Raw genomic sequence first — 25,704 nt, forward strand, 5'->3', positions numbered from 1 at the left:
CCAAAATGCCTATGCTGTGAGCAGATCCCCACCGCCTAGAGGCCCAGCTGATCTCCAGTGCCGACCCATCACAGCGGTATAAGCCGTTCCGACCTACTCCCTACCCTGCCCGGACATGGCCAAATAAGGAGAACACCACTGCTCCTATCTGGCTCAGTACAGATCTGCGGGATGGGAACCAGTCTCTAGCCAATCGTACGTCCCAAACCAAGCCAAGCTGAAGCTAGCCATGTCGAATGCCCAAAAGATGCGGTTCTTTCGCCATCTCTGCCAGATTGGCTTCAAGGAGATTGAAGTCTCGTACCCTGCTGCGTCCGAGCTGGACTTTGCATTCTGCCGGGAGCTGCTGGATGAGAAGGAGATCCCGGATGACGTGTGGATTCAGGTGCGTGCCGCAGTGGGCTGAGCTGATTTTGCAGGTCCTCACGCCAGCTCGGGAAGACCTGATCAGACGCACGTTCGAAGCTGTCGCGGGGATGAAGCACGTCATTATCCACATGTACAACGCTACGTCTTGTCTGTTCCGAGAGGTTGTGTTCAACAACAACAGGGAGGAGACAATACAGTAAGTTGCGGAAAGACAATGCTGATGTTAGGCTTGCGGTATCGCATACCAAGCTGGTCCGGGAGCTGGCAGAGCAATATGCTAAATCTGTAAGTTCGGCTTTGGCCTAGCTGATATCCAGCATGGAACGACTTTCCGGTACGAATACTCGCCCGAGACCTTTTCGCAGACAGAGACCGAGTACGCGGTGGAGGTGTGCGAAGCGGTCAAGAAGACATGGTTTGCGGGCAAGGGAAGTGTATGGGCGGACGGCAGGAACGAGGAGCGGATCATCTTTGTGAGTTCAAGAAGGAGCTTTGCTGATTTCAGAATCTTCCCGCAACGGTCGAGATCTTCACACCCAATATCCTTGCGGACCAAATCGAACACTTTATCAGCCTCCTCACTGAAAGGGAAAAGTGCATCATCTCCCTGCACACACACAACGACCGAGGATGTGCCGTTGCCGCCGCCGAGCTCGGTCGTCTAGCCGGCGCGGACCGAATCGAAGGCACCATCCTCGGGAACGGAGAACGGACCGGAAACGTCGACCTCGTCACGCTGGGAATGAACCTATACTCTCAGGGCTACGCGCCAAACCTCGACTTTTCCGACATGTTCTCCATCATCGACACGGTCACGGAATGCACCGGCCTCCCAGTCCACCCTAGACATCCTTACGCCGGCGAGCTGGTTTTTACCGCGTTCTCCGGGAGTCATCAGGATGCCATCAAGAAGGGATTCGAGGCGCAGCAAAAGCGCGAGGCGCAGGGAGATGTGCGGTGGGATGTACCCTATCTGCCCATCGACCCGGCAGATGTGGGGTGCACGTACGAGGCGGTCATTCGGGTCAACTCGCAATCTGGAAAGGGAGGGTGAGTCACGGACTGAGCATTGCTGATTTCAGTATCGCCTACATCATCAAGCAGGTCTTGTCGCTGGACATGCCCCGGAGAATGCAAATCTCATTCTACCGGGTCATCCAGGAGCTGTCGGAAAAGACTGGCAAGGAGATCACCTCAAAAGACATCACCACTGCCTTCCGTCAAACATACCACCTCGGCGGCTCCATATATGACGGCCGGATCGTCCTCAAATCCTTCATCACTCGCGACGTCCAGCCATCCGGCGATGCTACCCCAGAAAGGTCCCCATCCCGCAACTCACACCGTATCGCCAACCTCGCCCTCAGCATTGACCGGCTGGACCGGGTCGATAGCCCGGACCGCAACAACGGTGCCGACCTCCACCAAACCCCCAAGCGCCTCACGGCCAAGGTCCTCATTGACGGAAGTCTCCGCGAGATTTCCGGAGAAGGGAATGGCCCGCTCTCTTCCCTCCTGGACGCCCTGCAAGGGGATCTGGGAATCAACCTGTCCATTCGGGAATACACCGAGCATGGTGTGGGCGCTGGGTCAGACGTCAAGGCTGCGACCTACGTCGAGCTCATCCCGAGTGATGCGGATCCTAAAAACAAGACCAAGGGCGGGTTCTGGGGTGTCGGGGTGGATGCGGACATTACGGCGTCGGGTCTCAAGGCGGTGATGAGCGCGGCGAATGGGTATGCGGCCGCGGTGGACCTGGATTTTGATTAGAAGTCCTTGCATATAGTTGTTCAAGTAGATCTAGGCGGAGGCGAGCATGTTGAGCTGGAGCCTGCTTCACGTCCAGCTTCAAGCGCGTATTCTTCCCAACGAACGAGGAATGCGGGAGTAAAAAGCTCGGCCGGTTCTCGGCCGGTCCCGACAGCTCTGATGACGCTGCAGCTTTCCTGTTGCTGTTGTATCTTGTCTACCTGCTATCTATAATATGGTCTGGCGCACGACCCTGATCACAATATCCATATGCTTCTTGCTGGGTACGCTTTGCCTTTCGAGCGGAAACCAGGGCTGACGGGCAGGTACCACCTTCACCCACTGGATCGCGGACCATAATGTCCTCTGGCGGTCACCCATCACCGAGGAAGCGCTCTTGACATCTATATCATACTATTCGCTGCTGTCGACAGCGCCACATGGGCTGGGGTGGGCCTACATAGGCGTGGGGATGATTGCGCTATTGAGCACAGCCGGGAGGATGTTCAAGTGGTTCGGGACGGGCAAGGGAGAGGTGGTATTTGATGGAGGGAGTGTGGGTGAGTCAGGGTGTAGTGGAGCTGGCTGATGCTGCAGTATTGCTTGCTGCGATCACATATACGCAGTTGAGCGAGGTCTTTCCAGGTATGTGAATACTGGAGCAAGGGCTGATTCCGCAGCGATTCTCTTGTTCCCGACACCGCTTCCCGCCAAGCTGGTCGGTTCGCCTCTCTTTCCCATCCTGTCGAACGCTGCAAAGGAACTTGCAAGCGATAATATCAAGACGGCGGTCATGCTTACCGGCGTCATGCTGCTTCAGGTGAGTCTGCAGCAAGGCTAGTTCTGAGTCTCAGGGCGGCCGGTACTATGCCAAGCGACCATCAAAACAAGTGCTCGACGAAGATTCAGCCCCATCAACACCTCCTCAGACCGAGGAACCACCTCGTGCTCCCCGCTCGCCGATTGCTGGACGGGCCGCCACGCCATACAGGGAGCTGTCGGAAGCGGAAGCGATGGAGTTAAAGCAGCCCGAGGGGGCGGCAAGATTGGCAGTGCCGGGCAGTAGTAAGGTCCGGAAGGGGTGATGTGTCGATAAAAATGTTGCTATGTTGGATGCACAGTAAAACTACCTGCATCTAGATGGCTAGTACGCCTTTTGTGCTCGGTACGTCGTCGCCTCCTGTACGGGTGATGGCCATACGTATTGCGAGAGCGAGCGCCTTGAAGGCGGATTCGGCGCTGGCATATCAGCGAGCTGAGGAAGGGCAAGACGTACATGTGATGGTTGTTGTCGCCTCTGATCAGGTCGATGTGGAGGGTGACGCCCGCTTCAAAGGCAAAGGACTGGAGCAGGTGGGATACCATTTCGGTGGACACTAGAGTCAGCCGAGGACTTGGGCAACTTACGATCTCCAATCTTTTCCCGGGTGAATGGCAGGTTGCAGACAAAGAACGGTCTTGACGAGATGTCAATTACCGCGCGAGAGAGGGACTACCATCAGCCCGTGTCGGTCATCGTCTCACCTCGTCCAGAGGGGCATAGGCGAATCCGTAGCGCTTAATCCCCTTCCTCTCGCCCAGAGCCTTCTTGAATGCAGCACCGAGGGCAAGCGCGCAATCTTCGGCGGTGTGGTGGTCGTCAATGTGCAGGTCGCCCTTGCATTTGAGAGTCAGAGACATTCCACCGTGCTTGGCAAGCGCTGTGAACATCTACCGTCAGCTCTATTAGCTGGAGCAGACTGACATGGTCCAAGAATCCCAGACCGGTGGACACCTCGATGACCTGCTTGCCGACCGCCGGGTCATGGTCCAGGTTGATTGTGCAAGAGATCTCAGTCTCGCTGGTCTTTCGCTCTACTGTCGCTGTTCGCTCCGACATAGTTGTGGCTGTGTATCTGTATAAGGTGAAGTAGAGATGGATCAGAGGAAAAGTTAGAGATCACCACGGTGGATCTGAGCGAGATCCGTGCGATAAGCATGTCAATATTGACGCCAAAGAAGTCAAGACAAGTTGGGAGTATACCTTACAGCAGCTATGGACCACTCTAGTATGTCCGGCCCCAGCAGGAAGCGGCCATCAGGGCAAGAAGCGGGCCCATCTCGCCCTCTTAATCGGAGCTCCAGCTTGGACAGGAAGCGACCTCGCCTCACCCCCGAGGAATCGCCGGTTCTCACAGACGCAGCTCTGCTATACCACACAGCTACCGCCGCGCACATTGCATCAACGCAACATCTCCAACAAGCGTTCATTCCCTCATGGGTAGAGACCGCTTCGGATGGAACCTTCGATCCGGTACCCCTCTACCCGACGAAGCGCTTGGCCCCGGATCCTCACGCCGCGGACACCGCTCTTGCCTTGCAGCTGCTCGCACTCGACCTGCTATCTGCGGGGTTGAAGCTGCCGAACCTGTCAGACTCGGAGCGAGCGGCCTTCACCATCGAGTGGTTGAGTATAGGAATCAAGGTGCGACAATGCGCAAAGGGTAGCATCAGCCTGGCGGAAGACATGCATGATGCGATGGCATCAGGGGTGAGTCGCGAAGTGAGCCGGCTGACTATAGATGGCGGTATGCGAGCGTAACACCTCGCTCGCACATGCTCGGCAGCGCCTGGAATGGCTCAACATCAAAATCGCTCTTATGGAGAACCGTGTGCATGCTGGCAAGCGTTTAGTCAAGCAATATCTGGACCGGGGTACAAGGTGAGTCTTGACCTGATCCTGCTGATGCAGTTCTACCCATCGATACGCCATATACTTCTTGCTCCTTGACAAGACTGCTGCGGTGGATTGCGGAGAGGCATTAAACCTGGTTGAGGAGATGCAGGTAGGTCTCGGCAAGATTGTGCTGATGACAGGCCGGAGCGCAGCACCATACGCGACAACTTCTCGCGCTGATTCGGTGTCGGCTACTCTTTGCCTATCGACGCTGGGACTCCATATCAGCATCCCTGGACGACATCGGTGCGCTCCTCAACTGGGACGAAAACAGCTTGACCGCCTCGGGCAAAGACGGGCCATGGCATACGAATCTCACCGCGCACTATCTCATCTTGCGCAGTCTTTGGGAGGGGCGCATCGGCAACGACAGCAAGGCAAGGAGTTTGCTCAAACGACTCTACATCTTGATGGACGAGGCGGCAGAGTCCGGAACGCTGGAGACGCTCAGGGCAAATGGAGGATTGGTAGAGGTGCGTACATGTAGACCGGGCTGACGTTAGCTTGACGGACTGTTCTTCCAGACCACTCCTCCGAACGTCCTCTACGTCCTCACCTTCCTCGCAACGGTGACTACCCGCCGAGACTTTATCGGACCCGCAGCATCCTGCAAAACCCTCGTCCACATCAACGCAATGAGAGTTTTTGAGCGGATGGCGCGCAAGGACGATATGTGGGATATAGGATGTGAGTCCAGGCTTGACTTGGCTAATGTAGTCTCGCACCAACATGGCCTCGCGGATGTGCTGGCCGCGCAAAACGGCGTCATCCGGCGGATGGCCGAGATAGTCTTGGAAGAGGGAACAGCCATGTTGATCCGGAGCGACTTTGTAGCAGCCGAAAAGGTGAGGGACCACCAGCTCGTGCTAATTAGCTTCTCGACCATTTCGTCCACTTTGCCCACACGCACGGCATCTTGGACGAGCTAGGCCCTCATCTCTGCCTCGTCCAAGCCATGAGTGCGCAGCTGCTCGGACACGCCACAATATCGGAGCGATACTACCACGCCGCTTCAGCTCTCCTCGGCAAAGGCAGCGAGTTGGCAATCATGATCGAGGCGAGCCTACTGGGCGTGCAGGGTCATCTTCAGGGGCTCAAGGACGATCACCAGCGGCAGACGTTGGTCAAGGATCTCGCGCACAAGTGCAAGCATACATCGAGTATGGCGCTCCAGACCATCGGTACATTGCTGTCTGCGCTCGCAGAAGACAACTTGATGCTGGCAAAGTAAGTCCGGCCTAGTAACTCGCTAACCTCAGGAAAAAGATTGGCCGCGCATACGACCTCTGTCAGCAGTCCAACAACAACCTGCTCCGAGCACTCATCTTTGCCTTCACCTCGACCACCCACCTCACCGGGAGCGAGGAGAGAGTTCAAGCCCAGCTGGAGACAGGGTTGACTATCGCTGGGCTGTTGGGTGGGAAGGATCGTCCAGACGAGGTAGGCCAGCCAGTATTGGGATTGTGGTTTGCGTACCGCTTGAAGAGTAAGTTGCAGTCAGGATTAGCTGACGTAGAACTGCACAATCGAAACCAAGACCACCTCGCGCTCAACATCGCAAGATCCAAGGTGCAGCGCTATACTCTGCGGCTGAACGAGATCTTGGAGGATGGGAATCGGCGGTATGCGTCAACGTCGAGATTGGAGGGTTTGAAGGAGATGCGCTAGACATATGCTACTGTATAATTGCTACCTTGCCCCACATACAATCCACAGCTAACTCTGGTATATTCTGACGCTGTCCCGCCCTACAGGCAACCTGTCCTCCTGTAGACGCTATCCCACCCTACATACGATCTCGCCGCCCAACCCTGCGCGCCATGCTTCCCACCCCTCCATATACAGCTCCGTCCCCTTTCTTCCCGTCGCCTTATCCTCTGGCACCCTGACCACCAGCACCTCCCCTAACCCCATCCCCGCAACATTCTTTGCCCTCTTCCCACTCAGTATCCGCCCCAGTTCCCCATGGTCCACCTTTATCCGTACGCTTGGTTTGCTGACGAGGTTCATCCGTCTCAAGACGGGTACGCCATTGCGATGTTTGAGACCGACCCATATACGTTTTGCAGGTGGTGGGAGAGAGGCGAATTCGACAGGTGATGGGTGTGATGGGGTGCCGAGTGTGATGTTGGAGAGGAAGCCATGGCGGAGGAGGAGGGATGTGATTGCGAGCGAGGATTGAGTGTAGGGGAGAGATGTTTGTGAAAGGAAAGCTTTGGATGTGTTGAGTAGGTGAGAGCATAGCCTGATGGGGAGTGGGTTGGGCACCATTGCAGAGGGGTGTTGTAGGTGTGTACGCTGGTGAGGAAGGTGGACAGAGAAATCTGAATCTGAGGCTCTGGCATATCCGATCCGGATTTAGCTTGATGAGAATCTCATTTTCCGATCCGGACGGCATTCTATTTCGGAATGCCACAAGAAGGTATCGCCGATATCGCCGTGATGGTCTTTGGAGCTGGCTGATTGAAATTCTCAAGCTATTCTCTTTGTTCATACATCCCTTCCTCATGGTTTTCCTAGCAGCAGTAGCAGGTCCATCACGCCTCCCATGGCGAGCCCTGGCTCCCATTATCCCTTCCTCAGCTCGTCGCAGCGCAACAACGGACGCCGCAGCTCCGTCCGAGGCCCAGCCAGCCGACGTCGTCGCAGAGCTCGATGACAAGGACTCTCGCCATGCTCGCATGAAGGAGAAGCAGTTCTATGGTACCAAGGGCGGGTATCAGGCCTGGCTCAAGACCGGCGCAGCCAGCCAATTTTACGATGTCAACCCAGGCCAAAAGGCTCGCTGGCTGGAGTCGAATAACGTGAGTTGACCTCTCGTCGTCGCTAATAGTAGCCATATCCCACCAATCCAAGTTTTCGTCCACCTCCGCCAGTCTCGAACGAGCTTCAAAACACCATCTATCGCCGTTTGAAACGCCAGACTGTCGGCCAGCTCGCCGAGCAATACAATATCAGCAAAGCACGAATTGAAGCAATTCGCAAGCTCAAGCTCGTGGAAGACGAGTTCAGACGCCAGGTGAGCTTCTCTCTGATCCTCCTCCTCTCTTTTCTATGATGACAAAAACTATGACATAACCTTCGTTCTGAAGACATCTCAACTGGTTACAAACTTCTTCACTTTCTGAACCCTCCATCCTGTTCAACTGTCTCGTATTTGAACAGAGCTGACTATCAGGTGAATATCTTTCCTCTCTCCTCCCTATACTCACAGTGATGAACCAAAATCGATTAGTCTTGAAGACCTCAACGTGGTTAAAAAACTTTCAATGCATGGCTTTCTGATTCGCCCTCCTCAACAACGATATCCCTGAATGTCGCTGACGCACAGGCTATTCCTCTTCAACAAGCCTTCCATAACGGTATGGAGCCTCTCCTCGGTGTCGAGACAGCCCCCCGCAACGACAGCAAGAAGCAAAGCATCATCGACCGCGAGGCTGCTCAGCTTCGCGAGGAGATTCCCGGCACCGTCGCGGAGCGGGAGGAGGAGGAACGGCTGGATGCGGGAATAGGGCGAGGCGGCGCATTCGGCAACTCTCGCAACAGCGAGAAGAGCATTGAGCGGACGGTGTGGGAGTTTAGGTCAGAGGAGATGGTCATGGCGGAGAAGGCGGCGGAAGCCAAGGCGGCTGCAGGGGCGGAAACGGGTGCAGCGAAGGCGGTAAAGGAGCAAGAGGCGGCGCCAGACACCCCGGACCAGGTTCATGTGGAGGTCAAGGAGGAGAAGGTGCTCCCCAAGACCAAGGCGGTGAAGAGGGGCAACTTTAGGTTTGTAGACACATCACTTGTATAAACAAGCTCGGGCCTATGATCGTTCCGCATCAGCGTGCACAGCTTGAAATCCAGCTTCTCAGACTGCGCCTCCACCTCGACTTTGCATCTGCTCATATCGACCAGCATGCCCTTATGACCACGTACGAGCGGCTTCCAGCAGCTGAGGGAGCATATCCACCATCAAGGTGGACTCGCACACATCGAGCCGACAAGCGCATCCTTGCCGTCGCGGTCGGGGCTGCGGCTGCACTGGGCGTGCTCTTTCACTTTGCGGCGCTCGGAGCTTTTCCAAGCTACTCTCGCTACCACTATCCGCCTCAAGCTGTGGTCCCTGCCTTCATCTCCAACGACACCTACTACCGGGATGCCTTCCCCATCCGGTCCATCGTGCACTATCTCGAGCGGGCCGAGGCTGAGATTGCTGCGCGCGACCTGGATACTTGCGACGACAAGCTCGGTCGGTCACTCGTCGAGGCGTATCACCGGACCCGCTTGACTTATGTCTCTCCGTCTAGTCCGGGCGGGTCAGAGATTTCGTGTGCGCAGGTCAAAAGCGACACGTTCTCGGAGTGGTGGCCGGTCCCGGCGGCGCCATGCTTGTCTACCAATCTCCGAGCGAACGGGCGGGAGCTGCAAAAGATGGATGCTGCGGTGACTACGGACGGCGAGCAGCTATGGGAGGAAATGAGGCGAGAGAGGTTTGTCGGGTCGCATCTAGGCGAGTGGGAAGGGGAGTGCGCGGAGACCATCGGGAGGACCCTCCTGGTGATACCGAGACAAGATCAATGGAACCCGTAAGTCGCAGCGTGACGGAGCTGAGGCAGATTTCACGTCGCCGAGGACATGATTACAACGCTCGTCTCGACCCTGGTTGCTGCTCGCGCCCGGCCGCAGCTGGTCGACGAGCCCGTCCAGATCATCTTTGATGACGACTTTGGACTCGAGGGAAACCACTTTGTCGCAATGTGGGATAAGATTGGCGCTTGGCCCCCTCGTCGGCTAGGTCTGGATCCTTGGGACCATGCGTGCTGTGAGTGCTAGATTGATGGCGCTGATGTAGTCAATACGGTCATTCACAGCGTCACTGCGGGGGTATCCTTATTGTCGGCTCAGGATCTAGGTGTAGGGTATGTGAATCTCCAACTATGCTGACCCCAGGCATGCCTGCGCTTCATCCATCACCTGGGCAGCATCCCACTTTTATCGCAACCTCTTTGGCCTCAAACCACCGACCACCGTCAATGTTCTTTGGCTCTCTCGTGCCAAGTTTGACAACTGGGCGATGAGCCAGAACAAGTGGAGCATGTGGCGGGACTCCCGTCACATCTCCAACGAGAATGAGATTGTCAATAGGCTCAGGACGGGTCTGGCGGGAATGTGTAGGGGGTGCTTTGTCGACGAGGACGCCACGCCCGGTCACTGGTCCGAAACGTTGGAGCGCGGGATCCGCTTTGCCACGCTCGATCCATCCCTACACTCGCTCGACACTCAAGTCCATATGGTCGGCCACGCGTCCATACTCATCGGTCTGCACGGTGGCGGTCTGGGATTGTCGATGTTCCTGCCGCCGGGCGAGGGAGCAGTCATCGAGTTGACGGTTCCAGAGACAGTGGGGAGCAGACACTTTGAGACGATGGCGGCTCAGCTGGGGCAGGGTTATGAGATGATGTTGACGGAGAAGCAGGTGAATGTAGAAGAGCTGTGGGGAAGGGTGGAGAAGTGGGTAAAGCGTTTGTACATAGACTAGTCAAAGGGTATTGGCTTGATTCCTGATCTATTGGCGGATTCGGCAAAGGCGGAAGGTACTGCTCGTCAGCGGATACTTGGAGTGACTCACCTGGTATGCCGCAGCAGTCCATCGTCCACCCCGTCTCGCCTTTCGCGTGTACATGTCCGTGCGAGTCTGGCTCGATCTCCTCCGCGTCGGCCAGGGTAGGATCCTCTTGGACAGTCGGAAACGGGAGCAACGACCCGAACAAGGCGTGCTGCATGACTGGCAACTTCCCCAGTACCTCTGCCTGGTACATCTTGATCATCCCCGAGTTGACCTTGTCCCACGTCTTGACGACGGAGATGTCGTCGAGCATGGGTGAATGCCAGCGCAAGGAGGCCGTCTTGATCGAGTTGATAAAGGAGATACACGAGAGGTACATGTACTTTGAAGAGAAGGCTTCGAGGATTTCGGGGTCGTGGATACATTTGGGTTTGAGGTGTTTGTGGCCTGATTAGCTGGGACCACCATTGGCTCACCTTTGAGTTGACCAGCTCCCCAAAGGAAGGGCAGGAATTGGTAGTCGTCTAATCCCCATACCCCATGCGACCCCGCCGGTTCGAGCCAGTATGTCGATTGTAGGTATCGCATGACCTGGATGTATTTCCAGAACACACCCAGGACGAGGAAGGGATAGTCGGACTGTTGTACAGCATTGAGCTTGACAAGGCACAGCCTGGATGAGCGCGTCCAGCCGGTAACTCACATCCAGCACAGAAAGTTGAACTCCATCCCGCTCCCGTAATCGACCCTCTGACGGTTTCCCCATGACTCTTTGAGATACGTCTCCACCTCTGGTATCGCTTCGTCTGGGACCAGTCCCCGATGCATCGAGGTGGACGCTTCGCCGACCTTGTCGTAGAATGTTTTGAAGGCTGGATTGCCAAAGCGTGACAGCTTGTTGTCGACGGGTGGAGTCCGATGGGCGATATCTAGTACTTGATCCAGGATGTCTATTAGAGATTGTGTACGCTAGGGTCAGCTGGATTAGGGCGACACGTACAGGTGATGGTTTGACATCCGCGAGCTGAAGCCCGATGACCGACTCGTTTAGGTCATCGATAAAGGTAGTCACATCACGGTACGTGGGCGATCTCTGGAAGGCGGCGAGGTGGATAGGTGTGAGAATGTGCTTGGTGGGTATTGGGTCTGACATGATGGTATGAAGCGTGTGTCAAAGGCAGAACACAAGCTGATCAGCAGGCTTACCTCGGGCTTCGGGATCAAAATAAAACTCCTCATTCCTTGTGCCGGCATGAGACAGCCCTCGAGGCGTGGAATCGTGGATGTAACAGCTTTCAAGAGCGCGCTCAGCACGCACAGGAGCCTGGGCGAGTTGCTCAGCGCTATAAAGACTGGTTGCAGCTGCGGTGGATGCAATTTCAGTGAGCAGTGTCACGTCCGAATGCCGAGCGACGACGTCGGACGTCCTGTCGGATCCAAAGTGTGTCTATTCGCCACCAAGCTCCATGAGAAGGAGCTCAGAGCGCAGGGTGGATTATGAGCTTCTATGCTAGAGGTTGATATGTTTTTCGGAACCCCGCCCTACATTTTGCCCAAGCTCCGGTATCCTAAAAGTCCGAAGGCCATCGGGGCTGCCGGCATCTCCGAGTCCTCTCCTTAAAGGCCTCCTTTCGGGAAGGGACGCCCTTTGAATTCCAGGGGACCCCATTTTGAGTTCGGATACGGGCTGACACAAGGAGCTCCAAGCGCGACGAACAACTCTTCCTTCAACCGCCCACATACATCATGTCTGACCCCAAATTCACAGATTCGACACTCCTCTTTGTGAGTGCCTTGGAGACCTCGCTGATAGCAGGGCGATAGCATTACAGAGTCGTGCGCGTCTGAGTCCCTTCATCAGCGCATGTCGAAACGCTACAGTCGCGTCCTGGACATCATCAACCGGGGCTTCAGCGGGTATAACAGTCGATGGTGAGTAGAGTCTGTGCCAAAGCTAATCAGGGCTATCCCGGCTCTCAAAGAGATACTTGCCAAGCCAGAGTCGCCATCCCAGGGCATCAGACTCATCACCGTCTGGTTCGGTACCAACGATGCCATGCTCCCCGAGAGTCATCAGTCGGTCCCGATCGGCGAATACAAGCAGAACATGAGGTCCATCGTTGAGCTTGTGCGCGATCGCATCCCCAACACCAAGATCGTGATCCTTACGCCTGGACCGACCGGCAACACTGTCAATCCGCTTCGCCACCCGGACAGGCCATTGATATACGCCACGCCCTGCGAAGAGGTCGCCATTGAGGTCGGCGTCCCCGTGCTGAACGTCTATGACGTGATGGTCAAAGCGGCGGGGGGTGCTACGCCGGACAAGCTTGACCCATACCTATAGTAAGTGCCAGACCGGATGCAGCTGATCGCAGCGATGGGGTTCACTTCTCATCCGCCGGATATCAGGTGCTTTTGGACAGTTGGTTTCGGTCATTCACAACGCGTACCCGGAGCTTGACCCTGAGCGTGTTGGTCGAAGGCTCCCCAAGTGAGTCTGTGCTGTGAGCATGCTGACTCTAGCTGGGATACGATTGGGACTCACTACGAGGAGCAGATGGTGGCACAAGGATAACTTGCCCAAAGAGGGAATAGAGTTTGTTTCAGAATCTGAGAATTCCATAGGACGCGACGCGTTTGTCATCTCTTTTCTACAATCACCTTTATATCATCATGTACAATACTACGCCCATCCCAGCACCTGTACCCAAAGCAGCGTATGCTGCACCCGTATTCCAGACTTTCCAAGATCGGAAACGCGCCAAGGAGGCAGCTCTCCGGGCGAGCATCGAACCGACCTACACGCCCCCCTCACATCCCTCCCTTCCTAGTATCCATCAAAACCCAACTCGACCACTCCCGCAACCTCGCCCGTCCTCCTCCCAACAGCCGCTACCCAGTATATCGCTTCCCTCCGACCCCATCATAACCCCTTCCAATCCCCCACCCCCCATCATTACTCTGCCGTCTGATCCTCCCATTCGCGTCCCATCTCCCCCCCGGCGCTCACCCGTCGAGGCGACACTGGAGCGGTCCGATACACTCGCCTCCATTCGCTCTTTGGACCGTCCCGAGTTTGGCTCAACTCGTCGGCCATTACCCAAACCCCCTGTCAATGTCAACAGCTCGCGGAGTTTGGACAGGGGCATACAAGCTCGGCGCAAACCATCAGACATTGCGGAAGAGGACGAAACTCCTATCATCAATATCCCTGATCTCACTTTTCCCAACGATCCTCCCCCCGGCATCGTCGTATCCGCCATCCCTACTATCTCCGTCACGACCGACGCCCCCTCCCCCGTCCGTCTGCACAGTGACGCGGCAATCATCTGCGCTGGATGCGGCGAGTCCATCATTGGGCGCATTGTCAATGCGATGAAGCGGCGCTTTCACCCACACTGCTTTGCCTGCTCAGAGTGTGGGGAGAATTTGGAGCACGTCAGCTCGTACGAGTGGGAGGGAAAGGCGTATTGTCATTTGGATTACCACGATGTGAGTTGATGGTCGACTCGGCTAATTCAGAAATTCGCCCATCAATGCCATCACTGTAAAACTCCCATTGTCGACCCTCGCTTCGTCACGCTCAACGACGATCTCCTCGGCCAGCGGTACTATCACGAGCTTCACTTTTTCTGCTCGGAATGCGGCGACCCCTTTCTCGACCCCTCCAAAGCCGGCGGCAGCGCAGAAGACGAGACGAACGCGTTTACCATTCATCGGGGTCATCCGTACTGCGAGCGGTGTCACCTGCGGCTGCATAAGCCAAAATGCAAAGGGTGCAAGGCGCCCATACCGGATATTGCGGTCAATGCGATGGGGGCGAAATGGCACAAGGAATGCTTTGTCTGCGATGTGAGTTTGGAGGTGGGCTTGGCTGATGGTAGGGCTGCGGCAACCAGCTTAGCAACCTGTTCTTTCCAAAGGACGGCCAGTCGTACTGTACGGCGTGCTGGGACAGCTAGAGTTCCGGATATAGATGCACCTTTGCAACGGACGCAATTAAAGGTGGATACGGAGACGGGCGAGACGGTTTCAGATTTTGAAGCGTCGGTGGAGGCTGCTTCCTCCGCGTCGATCCCGACAATGGCGTCCCTTTCGTCGATCTTAAGGATGATGATCGTCGCTTTGAAACCACACAACGGTAGGTAAGAGACTGTCGATCCCCTCTCCGGCCGCCCTGACCGGGCGAGTGGGGATATATATGAGGCAGCGCGCCTCTACTTTTGCCCCATCTCACACCCCAATCACCTCTGCTCTCCTACTCCACCTACAATGCTCTTCACACTCTTTACCCTCCTCCCTCTCGCCCTCGGCATGACCCTCCCCATGCGGTCCTGCCCCGTCAGCTCGGTCAAGGTCCCCCTCATTGCCGGTCTCGAGGTCCCCGCTGGCGAGAAGACGGTCGCTATCGGTCTGGGCCGTGGTACCCAGAACTACACTTGCACGGCCGGCAAGTATGTCAGTGCCGGCGCTGTAGCCAAGTAAGTCTCACCCCGAGCTCGCTGACATCAGCCTCTATGACGCTTCGTGCATCGTCTTTCTGCTCCAGCCTGTCATCGGCCCCGACATGCCGAGCGACGCTCTCACCTCGTCCGCCATCCGGCTCCTCGACTATCCCGACCAGTCCAAGCTCCCGGTCAAATTGGATCACTTCTTCACTCGCACCGCGGCAGGTGGCATCGCCCCCGTCTTCCGCGACCCGGCCACTGGTCAAGAAGTCATCGGAGCTGTCACTACTAGGGTCGACGCCAAAGACCCCGCGACCAACGTCCCCTGGTTACGTCTGACCGGCACATCGGGCGTCCTCGCCAAGAGCGTCTTTCGCACACACACTGTCAAGGGCCAGCCTCCTACATCTGTGAGTTGGCGATTGTTCAAGCTGACTTAGTGTTCTACCGAAGGAGAGAGTTTGACCGTGGCCTATTCGGCAATGTATTATTTCACTAAATAGTTATGCATCTACTAGTGCCCAGCCTTCCTCTTCTAGCCCGCAGTCTTCCAAGACCTGCTCAACCACATCGTTGACATCCAGACTGAAGCCTAGGCTTTTTATTTCTAGGTGGGACTTGGCCACGCCGGGCGCGTAGACCAGCCCGTATAGATTCGCTCCCAGATCCTCCTCCTCGACCCCCTGCATCCACGCGAGATACGCCACCGAGTGCGCGAGCAGTCCGTACGATGTGTAGAAGCCTCGCTGGTTCTTGCGGCTGAGCGAGAGGAGATTCTTGTCGCGGTACTTGGTTGTGCGGATGAAGGGGAGGTTGGGTTTGAGCTGGATCCGTCTGCGGCTGTCGGCGCCAGGGTCAAAGGGGAGAGCGATGAAGAGGTAGCGAGTGAGGAGGTCGAGGAAGTGGCAGGTGTGTTGTAGAGCAGCGTTGATCTTGGTGGCGTCGCGGACTATATCAGCGGGGCTGTGAGGGGACGTACGCTTCATTTCTCGCGGGTGGGGCAGGGGTAGTCCGGCGATCCCGCCTCGTGTCAGACCCATGATGGATGCCGCCTCTAGTATCAGTACACGCCTGGCAGCGGCAATGTCCTTGTCGACCTTGCGTTGCTCCAAGTGGACTTGGCGAAGCTCGATGGTGGGAACGGGAGGGCGGAGTGAGCGGGGCGCCGAATGGCGCAGAGGAGAGCTGATGGCCAAGCGGCGCTGGAGGTCTTGGACTCGCCGCTCCTGTTCAGCCACCTCGGCTCGCAGGGTCCTCCATCTCGCCGCGGCCTGCTCCTGCACCGCGCATCGCCGAGTGACGATATTGATTTGGTCTGAGAGTTGCCGCTTGAGAGATGCCTGTTGGTCGATGCTGTTGTCAGCTTTGGATTGGATGGACTTACCCTAGCTGTACGCAGCGATGGCAGAATAGCTTGTCGTGCTTTGTGCAGCAGCAGCAGCATTGCTCGGCCATTGAGTGATAGGTCGACTAAAGTGCTCTCGCTGCTTCACGTACTCTAGCTCAAAGCTCAAAGCTCAAAGGTTGAATGACGTAAAACTGAAACATTTGTTGACGCCTTTTGCGGTGCAGCCTCTTCACCTTGTACTTCAACCTCTCTACTATGGCGCCCAGAAGCAACTTCAACCTCGGCCACATTCGCCATCCGGTGTTTCTGGTCACGTTCGCCATCGCCATTCCTGCGTGGATCATTGCGTTCATCGCTCAATCCGCCGCGACAGCACGAATCAGCAAGTTTCTTTTACTCCAGAGCTGATGTCAGGTACTGGAACTCGCCAGCCGGTCGTCCGTTTCCTCTGGTACAATATCTGGATACAACTGTACGTGCAACATCATACAACGCTGACGGTAGGGCTTGCATCATACACCTCTTGTGCGTACTGATGCGACTGGACTGACAGCAGCATGGCCGTCTGCACGGATGGTCTCGCCATACATCGTTTCCAATTGTCGGTCGTCCTCGCTATCGCCGAAGTCTTTGCGGTATTCGGCGCGGAATTTATCTTTTCCACAAACAGCGCGCTGATTGCGACCGGCGTCGGATGGCTGCTATTGGCTTTGGTCGATGTGAGTGCGGTGGAGACATAGCTGACCCCAGCTCATTTGGATCCTCTACCTCACATCCGAAGAGGACTCCCCATTCTACCGCATGTTTACGGCGGCTGGAAACGGGGGATTGTCAGGCTACAACCGGCGGGCGCGGGTCGAGTCTACCGCCAATGGGTTTGGCGAGTCGCCTATGCCCAGGCAAAACGCGGGGTACGGCGGGTACGGCTACACACCTACCGGCGTCGACACCACCCCGCAAAAGCCTACGCGACAAGAGTACAGCATAACCCAGCCGAGCCAGCCGGCTCTTTCGGAAGTCGCAGAGCCTCTCCGTGCGCGCGCCAAGTGAGTCCAGCCCCTACATCGCTGACTTTAGGGCAATGTACGCGTACCAGGCCGATCCTGCAGACCCCAACGAGGTCAGCTTCAACAAAGGCGACATGCTCGAAGTGCTCGACAACACTGGCAAATGGTTCCAAGTCAAAACGCAGGCCGGGCAGACAGGGGTGAGTCTATAATATACAACGCTGACTATAGATTGCGCCGTCAAACTATCTTACTCTGCTATAATGACGCAAAGGTTACTCTATTAGCTTATACCCGCCTACTCATCTACTGACTCATGGCGTCACTGGCGCAAGTACTGGAGACCGTGGCGGGGTCCTTGGCTCCCCATTTGGCTCATACTGCGCGAGCCAATCCTCCACACCGCCTGTGTATGCCTCCCCCGCCTCGTAGACCCCACCCTGCAGTCCCTGCACCAAAGTAGGGATGACCTGGTCTCGCCACATTTGCGCCATGGTGATACACCCCCGCTTGGTCTCTCTCCGCTTGGCCGCCCGTACCTCCGGGGCGAGTTGCGTTTCCGTATTCCGCCGCAAGAGCTGAGACCGAGGGGATGAAGGGGCACTGGGCGCTTCCGAAACGAGTGTCTCGTCAAAGTACTGGAGGAGGGCGGACGATCCCGCCGCTAGGGAGGCGTGCTGGACCACGACAATGTTCCGCCTCGACTCGAGGGGCGCGAGGAGCCGCAGACCATTCAAGGCGTCGACGTGGGCGTTAAGGAAGATGGCTAGAGGGGGATAGTGGGAGATGGAGTCCTCGCTTCGGGGAAAGTGGGAGGTGGTTTTGAGCCGAGCGGCAAAGTCTGTCGTCGCTGCGGATACGGCTTGCGCGTACGTGGCCTCGACGACGGCGAAAAAGTACTCGTTGGTGAGGAGGGCAAAGTCGAGGCCGACGCGCGCAAAGGATAGGGCGCAGTACCCGAGCTGGACGAGGATGGAGGATAGGGATGCGGCGTCGTGGATGAGAGGAATGGAGGTGGCAATGGTGTGGACGAGCTCCTCTACGCACTGACTGGCAAATGCTACCAGGTGCGAAGAGATCTCGAAGATCGCCGAGTATTGGGAGATGATGTCGTAGACGTGTTCCCGAAAGAGGTCGATGTAGCGGCGAAGGTCTGGGGTGCGGGGGAGTTTGGACCGATAGTTGTATAGCCGGCTCTGGAGAAAGACCAGCCCGAGGTCTTCGTGACCGAGCCGGCGCAAAAATCCGACCGCCTTGATCAAAGCGGGCAGCTTGATGGGTTCCCGCAGTAACGCCAACAGTTGCGTGGTCATCATTTCCAGTACCCCCTCCACCTCCATCACCACATCCTGGACAAGGGGATTGTCGCCTAGGCGGCGCGTATGTTCCGCGAGGTCCATCGCTTCTTGGTAGAATCCGTTCCGGACGCATGTCTCCATGAGCTGTGGGAGTTCCAGCAGCTCGGCCAGCTTGTTTTGGTGTTCATGAACGAGGGTGACGCGTGCGCGCGCGGTCTGAGCAGACGCAGTAGTTTTGGTGAATGCCCGGCATGCCTCTTCGAGCGGGGGAGCAGCTTCAACGAGGGCGTGAAGGCTTGCGCCGAAATCGTCGAATGCGGAATGCACGGCTGCCGAGGATTTGTGGGCGAGGGTAAAGGTGGTGTATTCGCGATAGCACAGGTTTGTGAGCTCGGCCTCGACCGTGGAGCTTTCAGACGCGATGAGGGAGGGTTCGTGGAGGAGGTCGTCGAGGGAGAGGGAGATGAGGTGGTCGAGGTAGGAGGTGGACGCGGGGGAGTTGTCGAGGCTCTCGCGGAGGAGGTCTACGAGCAGTGGCCCTATAGATCAGTTTTGATTGATCCAGTGAACGTACCATCTCCGTCTACCATCGTCCCTCGAACTTGTAATCGTTTTGGACGGGGGAGGGCAGTACTGTGGCAGGAAAGCAAAGCAGCGAGTTAAAGGCTCAGCCCGCTGAAGCTGCTGTGAGTTGACGCGCACGGACTGGAATGTGGATGATGCCGTCATCCTCAATCTCGACAGCTGGCAGCAGCTGATCTGAAATTTCCGCCAATCAACCGACTTGCAACTAACACCTACCCCTCTCACTCTCTCCATGTCTACAGTCAGGGCGGCAGCCTCACTAAGGAGGATGCACTCCTCAGCTTCAGCACCAGCCAGAGAGGCCGTTAATCGGCACTCGCGCACCGTTACCCAACCCAAAAGCCAAGGCGCCTCCCAGGCCATGCTCTATGCCACCGAAGGCGTCGACCAGCAGGAGGACTTCAACAAGGCCATGGTCGGTGTAGCTAGCGTGTGGTACGAAGGCAACCCGTACGTCGTCCCTCTTCCACGCTAACCTCAGATGCAACCAACACATCCTCGGCCTGGGCCAGCGGATCAAAAAGTCCCTCGTCAAATCAGGCATCATCGGCTACCAATACGGTGTAGTAGGCGTATCAGACGGTATCAGCATGGGAACCTCAGGAAGTAAGTCTACCTCAACTCAAGCTGATAGTGCGCTACTCTCTTCAATCACGAGACCTCATCGCCGACTCGGTCGAGACCGCCGCCGGAGGTCACTGGCTTGACGGGACAGTCGTCATCCCCGGATGTGACAAGAACATGCCCGGTACCCTCATGGCGCTCGGCCGTCTGAACCGCCCTGGACTCATGGTGTACGGAGGCACCATCCGCCCCGGCCACTGCGGCGGCAACGGCCGTCCCGTCGAGCAACTCGACATTGTCTCGGCATTCCAAAGTTACGGTCGATACCTGCAGGAAGGCCAGACCGAAGAGGCCGAGCAGATCCGTGCTGAGACCATCCGGAACTCGTGCCCTGGTTCCGGCGCATGCGGTGGTATGTACACTGCCAACACCATGGCCTCGGCAATCGAAGCTCTAGGCATGGCCCTTCCCGGTTCCTCCTCCTACCCCGCCGAGAGCGAAGAAAAGCTCAAGGAATGCGACACCATCGGCCCCGCCATGATGCAGCTCCTGGAGAAGAACGTCCTCCCACGTCAAATCATGACCAGGCAGGCATTCGAAAACGCAATGGTGAGTTCTCCCTGAGCTGTGCTAATCAGGTCCTCACCATGGCGCTTGGCGGTTCCACCAACGCCGTCCTCCACCTCATCGCCATCGCCCACTCGGTCGGCGTCACCCTCACCGTCGACGACTTCCAAAGCGTCTCGGACCGCAACCCCCTTCCTGCCGACCTCAAACCCAGTGGAAAATACGTCATGGCAGGATGTTCATCGGATCGGCGCGTATTCCCAGCGTCATCCACTACTCATCCGTCTCGGCCTGATGACTGGCGACGAAATGACCGTCACTGGCAAAACGCTCGGCGAAAACTGCGACGCCTGGATGGAAAAGAACCAAAAACGCTGGGAAGGCCAGGACGTTATCCGCCCTCTGGACAACCCCATCAAATCTAGCGGTCACATTCGTATCCTGCGCGGCAACCTCGCACCCGGTGGCGCCGTCGCCAAAATCACCGGCAAGGAGGGCTTAAAGTTCACCGGCAAGTGCAGGGCGTTCGACGACGAGGAGAGCTTTGTCAAGGCGGTCGAGAGCGGGTCCATCAAGAAAGGGGAAAAGACGGTCGTCGTGCTGCGATACCTCGGCCCTACTGGCGGTCCAGGTGAGTCCCCACTCGACCCCGCTGATGTAGGCATGCCGGAAATGCTCAAACCCACCTCCCTCATCATGGGCGCAGGTCTCGGTTACGACGTTGCCTGCTTGACGGACGGCCGATTTAGTGGAGGGTACGTCCACTTCCGGCCTAGCTGATATAGTTCGCACGGCTTTGTCATTGGTCACGTCGTCCCAGAAGCGCAGCTTGGCGGTCCTATCGCCCTTGTCCAAGACGGCGATGTCATCCACATTGACGCCGTCGCCAACACTCTCGCCGTGGACGTTTCCGACGAGGAAATGGCCGAGCGCAAGACACACTGGACCGCTCCTCCTCTCAAAGTATCCCAGGGAGCCCTGTACAAGTACACCAAGATTGTGGCAGACGCGAGCAGGGGGTGCAGTAAGTTGTCACGATGGCCAGAGCTGACCCAGTTACCGACGGATAACGTAATCTTGCCTATATATATTTGCCACCATGCATGTTCTCTTTCTCCATCCACAATGTCCACAGATAAAGAGCTATACAAGCTCGAGCTACTGTCCCTTGTATCCAGAGTCGCACAGGAGCTATTCAACCACACCAAGCTCCAGGACAAGAACCTGGCAGAGTTTGTGATAGCTGTAAGTCGACCCCTTTCCCCGCTGACCCCAGTTACACGAGCAGAGCAAATCCGTCCACATCTTTCAATCCAAACTAGGCGAGATCGGCGCCGACTTTCCAGAATGGTTCGTCAAGAACCTCGACCGCGTGATCGTCACGATGCACCCCAAGTACAAGCGCAAGGCGGCCAAGGCGAAAGCAAAGACGGTCAGCTCAACGCAGAAAGACTTGCAGTCGCGCAAGTTCCCCGGTCTCTCCATGCCAGACTCGGAGTGGAAGCCAGCCGAGTCTTTCTTGGAGGAGGAGTTGAAGGAGACTCGCAGTCGCCCATCCGCCGCCGACTTTATCGACGGACCCGCCCCCAAGCGGCCTCGAAATCGCTCGCCCGAGCCCAGACCTCGCGGCCGTTCCCCCGAGGTGCCTTCCAGATACACCCAGAGACCCGCATACTCGGCGCCGGACGAGCGGCCAATACTGTACAAGATCTATGACGGGACCATCACCAACGTTCGAGAATTCGGCGCATTCGTGTCATTAGAAGGGGTGCGGGGCAGGACCGAAGGTGAGCACTTGCCCAACGCCACTAATTCCAGGCATGGTACACGTCACAAACCTCACGGGAGGGCGCGTCAACACCCCCGCCGATGTCGTCAAGCGCAATGACCGCGTCAAGGTCAAGGTCATGTCGATAGTGGGGGAAAAGTATTCACTCAGCATGAAGGATGTAGATCAGCGAACAGGCGAGGATCAATCGTGAGTGATGACTTGACACCGCTTACCCAGACCTCATCTCTACATCAAATCCGCAGAGGAAATGGCCATCGACGAACGGCGGGCCTCGGCGCGAGCCGCCACCGGCAGCAACTCCACCCCCCTCATCCGCGTCGAGGAAAAGCGCAGCGCAAAGCGGCTATCCAGTCCAGAGCGGTTCGAAATCCAACAATTAATTGCTAGCGGGGCCGTCAGCGCTGCCGACGTGAGTACACCTGCTGCCTCGCTGACGACAGTATCCCGAACTCCTAGACCACGACCGGCACGGAACCATCGACGAGCCCGAAATTGAAGAGGAGCTCGACATTGAGGTCAACGACATTGAGCCCAGCTTCCTCTCTGGCCAAACCAAGGTCACCCTCGAACTCTCCCCTGTCAAAATTATCAAAGCTCCGGATGGGTAAGTGCACTCCAGGCCCCGCTGACGACAGATCTCTCAATCGCGCAGCCATGGCCGGCGCCTCGCTTGCCAAGGAACGTCGCGACCTCAAAAAGATGGAGGCGAATGACCAGGCCGACTCTGACGCCCGCGACGTCAACACCGCATGGCTCGATCCGATGGCCAACAACCAAGACAAGCAGTTTGCGTCCGACCTTCGGGTCAACGCAATGGGCCAAAAAACCGCTCCCGCTTGGAAATCCGCCAACAAGGCGATCTCCTACGGCAAAATCACATCCCTCAGCATCCAAGATCAACGTCGCTCCCTCCCCATTTTTAAACTCCGCGATCAGCTCGTCCAAGCCATCAAAGATGTGAGTTGTCACTCGACAAGGCTGACGACAGAATCAAATCCTTGTCGTTGTGGGGGATACTGGATCAGGCAAAACCACGCAAATGGCGCAATACCTGGCAGAGGAAGGGATGCTGGAGCGGGGCAAGCTTGGCTGCACCCAACCCCGAAAAGTCGCCGCGGTGTCAGTCTCCAAGCGTGTCGCCGAGGAAGTAGGGTGTCGCCTAGGGACTGAGGTCGGGTACACCATCCGATTCGAGGATCTTACCAGTCCTGAAACCAAGATCAAATTCATGGTGAGTTGGCGCCTGTTCCAGCTAACCCCAGACCGACGGAATGCTTTTGCGAGAGCTATTGGTCGACCCAGACTGTACCAAGTACTCGGTCATCATGCTGGACGAAGCGCACGAGCGGACCGTCGCAACAGACGTCCTATTTGGTCTCATGAAAAGTATGTCCTCTACCTGCCCCGCTGACCAGACAGAAGCCTGCAAGCGCCGACCGGACCTCAAACTCATCTGTACCTCGGCCACCCTGGACGCGGCCAAATTCGCCACCTACTTCTGGGGCTGTCCCATCTTCACCATCCCCGGCCGTACCTTCCCCGTCGAGGTCCTCTACACCAAAGAGCCCGAACCCGACTATCTCGAGGCATCCCTCATCACCATCCTCCAGATCCATCTCATGGAGCCAGAAGGCGACATTCTCCTCTTCCTAACCGGGCAAGAGGAAATCGATACCGCTTGTGAGGTCCTCTTCGAACGGGTCAAGGCGCTCGGTCCACAAGTGCCGGAACTACTCATCCTCCCCGTCTACGCCGCCCTCCCCTCGGAAATGCAGTCCCGCATCTTCGACCCCGCCCCACCCGGCGCTCGCAAAGTGGTCATTGCCACCAATATCGCCGAGACAAGTATCACCATTGACGGTATATACTATGTCATCGACCCCGGGTTCGCCAAACAAAACGCTTATGATCCCAAACTCGGCATGGACTCGTTGCAAGTGACAGTAAGTTTCCAAATGGCGTCGCTGACAATAGCCCATCTCCCAAGCCCAAGCACGGCAGCGATCAGGACGTGCGGGACGAACCGGACCCGGTAAATGCTATCGTCTATACACCGAAATCGCGTATCGAAACGAAATGCTCGTCAACCCCATCCCCGAAATCCAGCGGACCAACCTCGCCCATACCATCCTCACCCTCAAGGCCATGGGCATCAACGACTTGATTGCCTTTGACTTTATGGACCCTCCCCCGGCGGCCACCATGTTGACCGCCTTGGAGCAGCTCTACGCCCTGGGCGCGCTAGACGACGAGGGTCTCCTCACTCGCATCGGCCGAAAAATGGCCGACTTTCCTCTGGACCCGCCTCTTTCAAAAATGCTCATCAAGTCGGTCGACTATGGGTGTTCCGAAGAGGCGCTCACCATTGTGGCCATGTTGCAATCCGGGGGACAAGTCTTCTATCGTCCAAAAGACAAGCAGGCGCAGGCGGACGCGAAAAAGTCCAAATTTCACCAGCCCGAGGGAGACTTGCTGACCTTCTTGGTGAGTGATTACTATACATCGCTGATTTTAGGCCGTTTACAATGGTTGGAAAGCGTCAAAGTTCAGCAACCCCTGGTGCTTTGAAAACTTCATCCACACGCGAGCGATGAAGACTGCTCAGGACGTCCGGAAACGTGAGTCCTGCTTTGACCCCGCTGATATCAGAACTCATCGGCATCATGGATCGCTACAAGCACGATCTTGTCTCTTGCGGCAACAACTTCAACCGCGTCCGCATGGCCATCTGTTCGGGATTCTTCCGCAATGCGGCCAAGAAGGGTACGTCGCGCTTTTGACACTGCTGACTTCAGATCCAACCGAAGGCTACAAGACTCTCGTCGAAAGCACCCCCGTCAGCATCCACCCCTCGAGTGCCATCTTCCAGCGCCCTCCAGAGTGGTGTGTGTACTATGAGCTGGTCTTGACAGCGAGTAAGTCTTGCATCCCGGCACAGCTAACATCCAGAGGAGTACATGCACCAGGTCACGGTGATTGAGCCCAAGTGGTTATCCGAGGTCGCCCCGACTTTCTTCCGCGTCGCAGATCACAACAAGATCAGCAAGCGGAAACAAACAGAAAAGATTGAGCCTCTGTTTGACAGATTCGCTACAGACAAGGACGAATGGGTAGGTCCTCATGAAATACACTTGGGTATAGCTGACACTCGTAGCGTCTGAGTAAACAGAAGAAGCCGACTCGATCATCGCAAACTTTCAGCTCGGGGGCGTTTTAGGGATCGATCAGTGTTTGATCGAGCGTATCGTGTAATGTATGGGCTGTACTTGTTATGAGAGGGTCGCATCGACTGAGACCGTCCTCGCTATCTGCTCATTGGCTCTTTGTCGATCTCGGCATCTTAGCCCCAGCCGGGTTTGTATTGATGATTTTACTGAGACCGATGAGGAAGTTTGACTCAGGGCTCGCGAGATCCAGGTCGAAGACACGCAGCGCTTCATGTAGAGCCGACAAAGTGGACATTCACAATCCTGCATCCAGAACCAGATCGGCGGCACAGGCAATAAACCTCCCTGCGACCTAAGACTCCTCGGAAGGTGGCCGTCGGAAGAGCAAGCAAAGTAGCCATGTGCGCGCCTGGTCAAAGACACCGGATGAATGTCGAGTCGAATGAGCGATCCGAGTGCGACAGAGTCAAACTCCCTCCGCGGTGTTCTGCTAAAGGAAGCCCAGGTAATGTCAAAGCAGTGCAAGAATCTTTCAGTGAACAG

At 56.6% G+C, this 25,704-nt stretch overlaps 15 protein-coding genes across 15 annotated transcripts; 10 read left to right on the forward strand and 5 right to left on the reverse strand.

Moving 5' to 3' along the window:
* Positions 1-5: 5 nt before the first annotated feature.
* Positions 6-2,139, forward strand: MKK02DRAFT_40580 (uncharacterized protein; the record flags this gene model as incomplete). Its single annotated transcript, XM_053091163.1, has 8 exons — positions 6-16; positions 59-195; positions 228-385; positions 420-565; positions 597-654; positions 687-842; positions 875-1,419; positions 1,452-2,139. The coding sequence occupies 8 exons, from the start codon at positions 6-8 to the stop codon at positions 2,137-2,139; spliced, it is 1,899 nt and encodes a 632-aa protein (XP_052942052.1).
* A 214-nt stretch (positions 2,140-2,353) lies between these two features.
* Positions 2,354-3,203, forward strand: MKK02DRAFT_40581 (ER membrane protein SH3-domain-containing protein; the record flags this gene model as incomplete). Its single annotated transcript, XM_053091164.1, has 5 exons — positions 2,354-2,402; positions 2,445-2,678; positions 2,716-2,763; positions 2,799-2,938; positions 2,973-3,203. 5 exons carry the CDS (start codon positions 2,354-2,356, stop codon positions 3,201-3,203), a joined length of 702 nt encoding a protein of 233 aa, XP_052942053.1.
* Positions 3,204-3,254: 51 nt separating this feature from the next.
* Positions 3,255-3,997, reverse strand: MKK02DRAFT_35298 (imidazoleglycerol-phosphate dehydratase; the record flags this gene model as incomplete). The annotated part of the gene is made up of 5 exons (XM_053089142.1): positions 3,255-3,357; positions 3,395-3,494; positions 3,526-3,610; positions 3,643-3,828; positions 3,863-3,997. The coding sequence occupies 5 exons, from the start codon at positions 3,995-3,997 to the stop codon at positions 3,255-3,257; spliced, it is 609 nt and encodes a 202-aa protein (XP_052942054.1).
* A 171-nt stretch (positions 3,998-4,168) lies between these two features.
* On the forward strand, positions 4,169-6,502 carry MKK02DRAFT_20709 (uncharacterized protein; the record flags this gene model as incomplete). Its single annotated transcript, XM_053086302.1, is given in 7 exon segments — positions 4,169-4,648; positions 4,893-4,961; positions 4,975-5,307; positions 5,338-5,521; positions 5,552-5,679; positions 5,709-6,061; positions 6,094-6,502. The coding sequence occupies 7 exon segments, from the start codon at positions 4,169-4,171 to the stop codon at positions 6,500-6,502; spliced, it is 1,956 nt and encodes a 651-aa protein (XP_052942055.1).
* Positions 6,503-6,610: 108 nt separating this feature from the next.
* Positions 6,611-7,105, reverse strand: MKK02DRAFT_20582 (putative mitochondrial ribosomal protein of the small subunit; the record flags this gene model as incomplete). The annotated part of the gene is made up of 1 exon (XM_053086281.1): positions 6,611-7,105. One exon carries the CDS (start codon positions 7,103-7,105, stop codon positions 6,611-6,613), a length of 495 nt encoding a protein of 164 aa, XP_052942056.1.
* Positions 7,106-7,515: 410 nt separating this feature from the next.
* Positions 7,516-10,355, forward strand: MKK02DRAFT_20576 (eukaryotic mitochondrial regulator protein-domain-containing protein; the record flags this gene model as incomplete). The annotated part of the gene is made up of 7 exons (XM_053086279.1): positions 7,516-7,638; positions 7,671-7,853; positions 8,166-8,481; positions 8,892-9,402; positions 9,433-9,638; positions 9,669-9,735; positions 9,767-10,355. The coding sequence occupies 7 exons, from the start codon at positions 7,516-7,518 to the stop codon at positions 10,353-10,355; spliced, it is 1,995 nt and encodes a 664-aa protein (XP_052942057.1).
* A 35-nt stretch (positions 10,356-10,390) lies between these two features.
* MKK02DRAFT_4453 (putative Phosphotyrosyl phosphatase activator) lies at positions 10,391-11,520 on the reverse strand (the record flags this gene model as incomplete). The annotated part of the gene is made up of 5 exons (XM_053092974.1): positions 10,391-10,416; positions 10,446-10,829; positions 10,859-11,055; positions 11,086-11,351; positions 11,377-11,520. Coding segments are annotated over 5 exons (1,017 nt in total), but the record flags the coding sequence as incomplete, so codon positions are not given.
* Positions 11,521-12,128: 608 nt separating this feature from the next.
* Positions 12,129-12,960, forward strand: MKK02DRAFT_40587 (SGNH hydrolase-type esterase domain-containing protein; the record flags this gene model as incomplete). Its single annotated transcript, XM_053091165.1, has 6 exons — positions 12,129-12,167; positions 12,199-12,314; positions 12,345-12,728; positions 12,761-12,794; positions 12,854-12,876; positions 12,909-12,960. 6 exons carry the CDS (start codon positions 12,129-12,131, stop codon positions 12,958-12,960), a joined length of 648 nt encoding a protein of 215 aa, XP_052942059.1.
* Positions 12,961-13,058: 98 nt separating this feature from the next.
* On the forward strand, positions 13,059-14,347 carry MKK02DRAFT_20618 (uncharacterized protein; the record flags this gene model as incomplete). Its single annotated transcript, XM_053086287.1, has 3 exons — positions 13,059-13,877; positions 13,908-14,237; positions 14,270-14,347. The coding sequence occupies 3 exons, from the start codon at positions 13,059-13,061 to the stop codon at positions 14,345-14,347; spliced, it is 1,227 nt and encodes a 408-aa protein (XP_052942060.1).
* A 310-nt stretch (positions 14,348-14,657) lies between these two features.
* MKK02DRAFT_40589 (uncharacterized protein) lies at positions 14,658-15,298 on the forward strand (the record flags this gene model as incomplete). The annotated part of the gene is made up of 3 exons (XM_053091166.1): positions 14,658-14,866; positions 14,898-15,243; positions 15,287-15,298. 3 exons carry the CDS (start codon positions 14,658-14,660, stop codon positions 15,296-15,298), a joined length of 567 nt encoding a protein of 188 aa, XP_052942061.1.
* A 38-nt stretch (positions 15,299-15,336) lies between these two features.
* Positions 15,337-16,288, reverse strand: MKK02DRAFT_40590 (UV radiation resistance protein and autophagy-related subunit 14-domain-containing protein; the record flags this gene model as incomplete). Its single annotated transcript, XM_053091167.1, has 3 exons — positions 15,337-15,782; positions 15,813-16,186; positions 16,218-16,288. The coding sequence occupies 3 exons, from the start codon at positions 16,286-16,288 to the stop codon at positions 15,337-15,339; spliced, it is 891 nt and encodes a 296-aa protein (XP_052942062.1).
* Positions 16,289-16,738: 450 nt separating this feature from the next.
* Positions 16,739-17,452, forward strand: MKK02DRAFT_40591 (uncharacterized protein; the record flags this gene model as incomplete). Its single annotated transcript, XM_053091168.1, has 4 exons — positions 16,739-16,900; positions 16,932-17,227; positions 17,259-17,388; positions 17,420-17,452. The coding sequence occupies 4 exons, from the start codon at positions 16,739-16,741 to the stop codon at positions 17,450-17,452; spliced, it is 621 nt and encodes a 206-aa protein (XP_052942063.1).
* A 50-nt stretch (positions 17,453-17,502) lies between these two features.
* Positions 17,503-19,076, reverse strand: MKK02DRAFT_30141 (intra-golgi transport-related protein; the record flags this gene model as incomplete). Its single annotated transcript, XM_053087980.1, has 2 exons — positions 17,503-19,025; positions 19,061-19,076. 2 exons carry the CDS (start codon positions 19,074-19,076, stop codon positions 17,503-17,505), a joined length of 1,539 nt encoding a protein of 512 aa, XP_052942064.1.
* A 227-nt stretch (positions 19,077-19,303) lies between these two features.
* MKK02DRAFT_35301 (dihydroxy-acid dehydratase) lies at positions 19,304-21,272 on the forward strand (the record flags this gene model as incomplete). The annotated part of the gene is made up of 8 exons (XM_053089143.1): positions 19,304-19,521; positions 19,553-19,677; positions 19,706-20,244; positions 20,274-20,426; positions 20,467-20,833; positions 20,864-20,957; positions 20,988-21,226; positions 21,259-21,272. 8 exons carry the CDS (start codon positions 19,304-19,306, stop codon positions 21,270-21,272), a joined length of 1,749 nt encoding a protein of 582 aa, XP_052942065.1.
* Positions 21,273-21,327: 55 nt separating this feature from the next.
* On the forward strand, positions 21,328-25,211 carry MKK02DRAFT_20657 (pre-mRNA splicing factor; the record flags this gene model as incomplete). The annotated part of the gene is made up of 15 exons (XM_053086294.1): positions 21,328-21,447; positions 21,479-21,989; positions 22,021-22,180; positions 22,211-22,403; positions 22,435-22,598; positions 22,630-22,951; positions 22,983-23,225; positions 23,257-23,380; positions 23,414-23,937; positions 23,969-24,478; positions 24,510-24,612; positions 24,644-24,757; positions 24,790-24,909; positions 24,944-25,104; positions 25,149-25,211. 15 exons carry the CDS (start codon positions 21,328-21,330, stop codon positions 25,209-25,211), a joined length of 3,432 nt encoding a protein of 1,143 aa, XP_052942066.1.
* Positions 25,212-25,704: the final 493 nt, after the last annotated feature.

The sequence above is a fragment of the Dioszegia hungarica genome (genome assembly GCF_025882075.1).
Source record: "Dioszegia hungarica strain PDD-24b-2 chromosome Unknown MKK02contig_25, whole genome shotgun sequence".
Lineage (NCBI taxonomy): Eukaryota > Fungi > Basidiomycota > Tremellomycetes > Tremellales > Bulleribasidiaceae > Dioszegia > Dioszegia hungarica.